The following is a 2,162-nucleotide window of genomic DNA, read 5'->3' as shown; positions in this document are numbered from 1 at the left end:
ACGGACGCGGCAGGCTCGGTAGGCTTCGGGGCATACTTCGACGGGGCATGGTGTGCAGAGCGCTGGCCCAAACACTGGAGGGAGTCCAATCTCATTAGGAACTTAACGTTCCTAGAGCTGTTCCCGTTGCTGGTCGCGGTGCGATTGTGGGGGCAGTCTTTCAGAAACAGAGAGGTAGTTTTCTGGACCGACAACATGGGAGTCGTCGAGGCTGTGAATAGCTTTGGTTCACGTTCCCCACCGGTCGTGAATTTGCTGCGCAGCTTTGTCCTCTCATGTTTGCAACTGAACATATCGTTCCGGGCGCGTCATGTGCCGGGGGTCTCCAATAAAATTGCCGACTCTTTATCCCGTTTACAGATGGGAGAGTTTCGGAAGTGGGCACCGGAAGCGGACAGGGACGGCGCATCTTGCCCGACAGAGTTATGGGTGCTGGGGATCCCACAGTGATCAATCTAGTGCGAGCATCGGTAGCTCCGGGTACGTGGGAAGCCTATGCGGCCGCATGGACGGAATACTTGTGCTTCTCAAGGGAAGTTGAAGGAGAGACGGGGGGGTCATGACAGTGATGCAATTCGTGATCGAGTTGGGGCGCAGGGGGTTAGCAGGGAGGACAATTAGCAGGAAACTGAGCGGGGTGTCATTCTTCTTGAGGCTGGGCGGTGAGACTGACGTCACTAAGGCGTTTGTAGTCAAGAGGGCCCTGGCGGGGCTTTTGAGGGGGGCACCGTCCAGCGACACCAGGAGACCAGTAACTCCGGCGTTATTGGAGGCGTTGGTGAAGATAACAGGGCTGGTCTGCTTTTCAACCTTCGAGGCGGAGCTATTCAATGCGGCATTCACCTTGGCGTTCTTTGGAGCATTGCGTATAGGGGAGCTAGTCTGCGCTTCTAAGAAAAGGGGCGGGGGCTTCCAGGCCAGGGATGTGGCGCTCGGGGCGGATTATTTGCAGCTTTTCATCCGGCGGTCCAAGACGGACCAAATGGGCAGGGGGGCGGTGGTACCATTGCTAAGCGTACCAGGGAAGTGTTTCTGCCCGGTGGGGGCTCTTAGGGCGTACTTACGAGTGCGGGCCTTTACTCGTTCACAGTGACGGGGTCCCATTATCCAGGTACCAGTTCTCGCGAGTGTTCCGGGTCTGCCTTGAGCGCTTGGGGTTGGAAGCGGCCCAATTCGGGACTCACTCGTTCAGGATTGGGGCCGCGACTGAGGCAGCGCGGGTTGGCCTGGCTGGGGAGGTGATACAAAGGATTGGCCGTTGGGGCTCCAGCAGGTACCGGTCCTATGTCAGGCCCGGGGCAGGCGCAGAACAGGTTTCGCTGGTGTGATCCTTTCTCTCTCTCTCATCCCCCCCTGCCCCCCCCTCCTTTTCCTTCCTCCCCCCGCAGAGGCGGAGGCAACGGAGGTCTGGATCATTGGTGACTCTTTGATACACTGGGCGGAGAAGCGCGCGGCTCGTCGGCCTTACGGAGCGGACCTCGGTTTGGGCGTACAGGCTAGGGTTTTATGTTGGGGCGGGAGGGGGCTGCGATGGTGCCAGCTGCTACCGCGGCTCTTGATTCTAGCAAGGGACAGGAGACCTCCGCAGATCCTTCTCATTCACGCGGGAGGGAATGACGTGGCGGCGGTGCGGTCGGTCGTCCTGATAGAGACCATTAAAAGGGACGTGGCGCAGATGTTCGCTCGCTGGCCGGCGGTGCAGTTCGTTTGGTCTGACATAGTCCACAGGAAGGCGTGGCGGGGTGCCAGGTCACCACGGGCAGTGGATAGGGCACGGAGGAAGGTGAACAGGGCGGTCGGCAAGTTTGTGGCGCAGTGCGGGGGCTGGACCATCAGACACCCCGACTTTGATGCGACCGCAGGGGGGTTGTTGAGGGCAGACGGGGTTCACATGTCAGAGGTGGGGTTAGATCTGTTCAATGTCGGGTTACAGGAGGGATTGGAGAGGGTCTTGCAGTGGTTGGCGGTACAGCCCTAGTTTAAGGGGGATTAAATAGGGCCGTCGGTGGCGGCTCGTGGGGGATGGGTGCTTGTTCTTGCCAGACTGGGAGCTGGGCCGTTTGAGCCCGGGGGGAGCACGAGTGGGCGAGGTCAGATAGTCATGACGTCGATAACCTGCTCGCGCAGACGGCAGCGGCGCGGGGGCCGGCCGACCCTCCCCC

General features: G+C 60.0%; 1 protein-coding gene across 1 annotated transcript; it reads left to right on the top strand.

Moving 5' to 3' along the window:
• Nucleotides 1–559: 559 nt before the first annotated feature.
• Nucleotides 560–1,328, top strand: LOC142488156 (uncharacterized). The gene is given in 2 exon segments (XM_075588530.1): nucleotides 560–1,062; nucleotides 1,064–1,328. Coding segments are annotated over 2 exon segments (768 nt in total).
• Nucleotides 1,329–2,162: the final 834 nt, after the last annotated feature.

Source organism: Ascaphus truei, chromosome 2 (genome assembly GCF_040206685.1).
Source record: "Ascaphus truei isolate aAscTru1 chromosome 2, aAscTru1.hap1, whole genome shotgun sequence".
Taxonomy (NCBI): Eukaryota; Metazoa; Chordata; class Amphibia; order Anura; family Ascaphidae; genus Ascaphus; species Ascaphus truei.
Note: the sequence above shows the minus strand (reverse complement) of the source record. Positions and strands in the feature narration are given on the sequence as shown.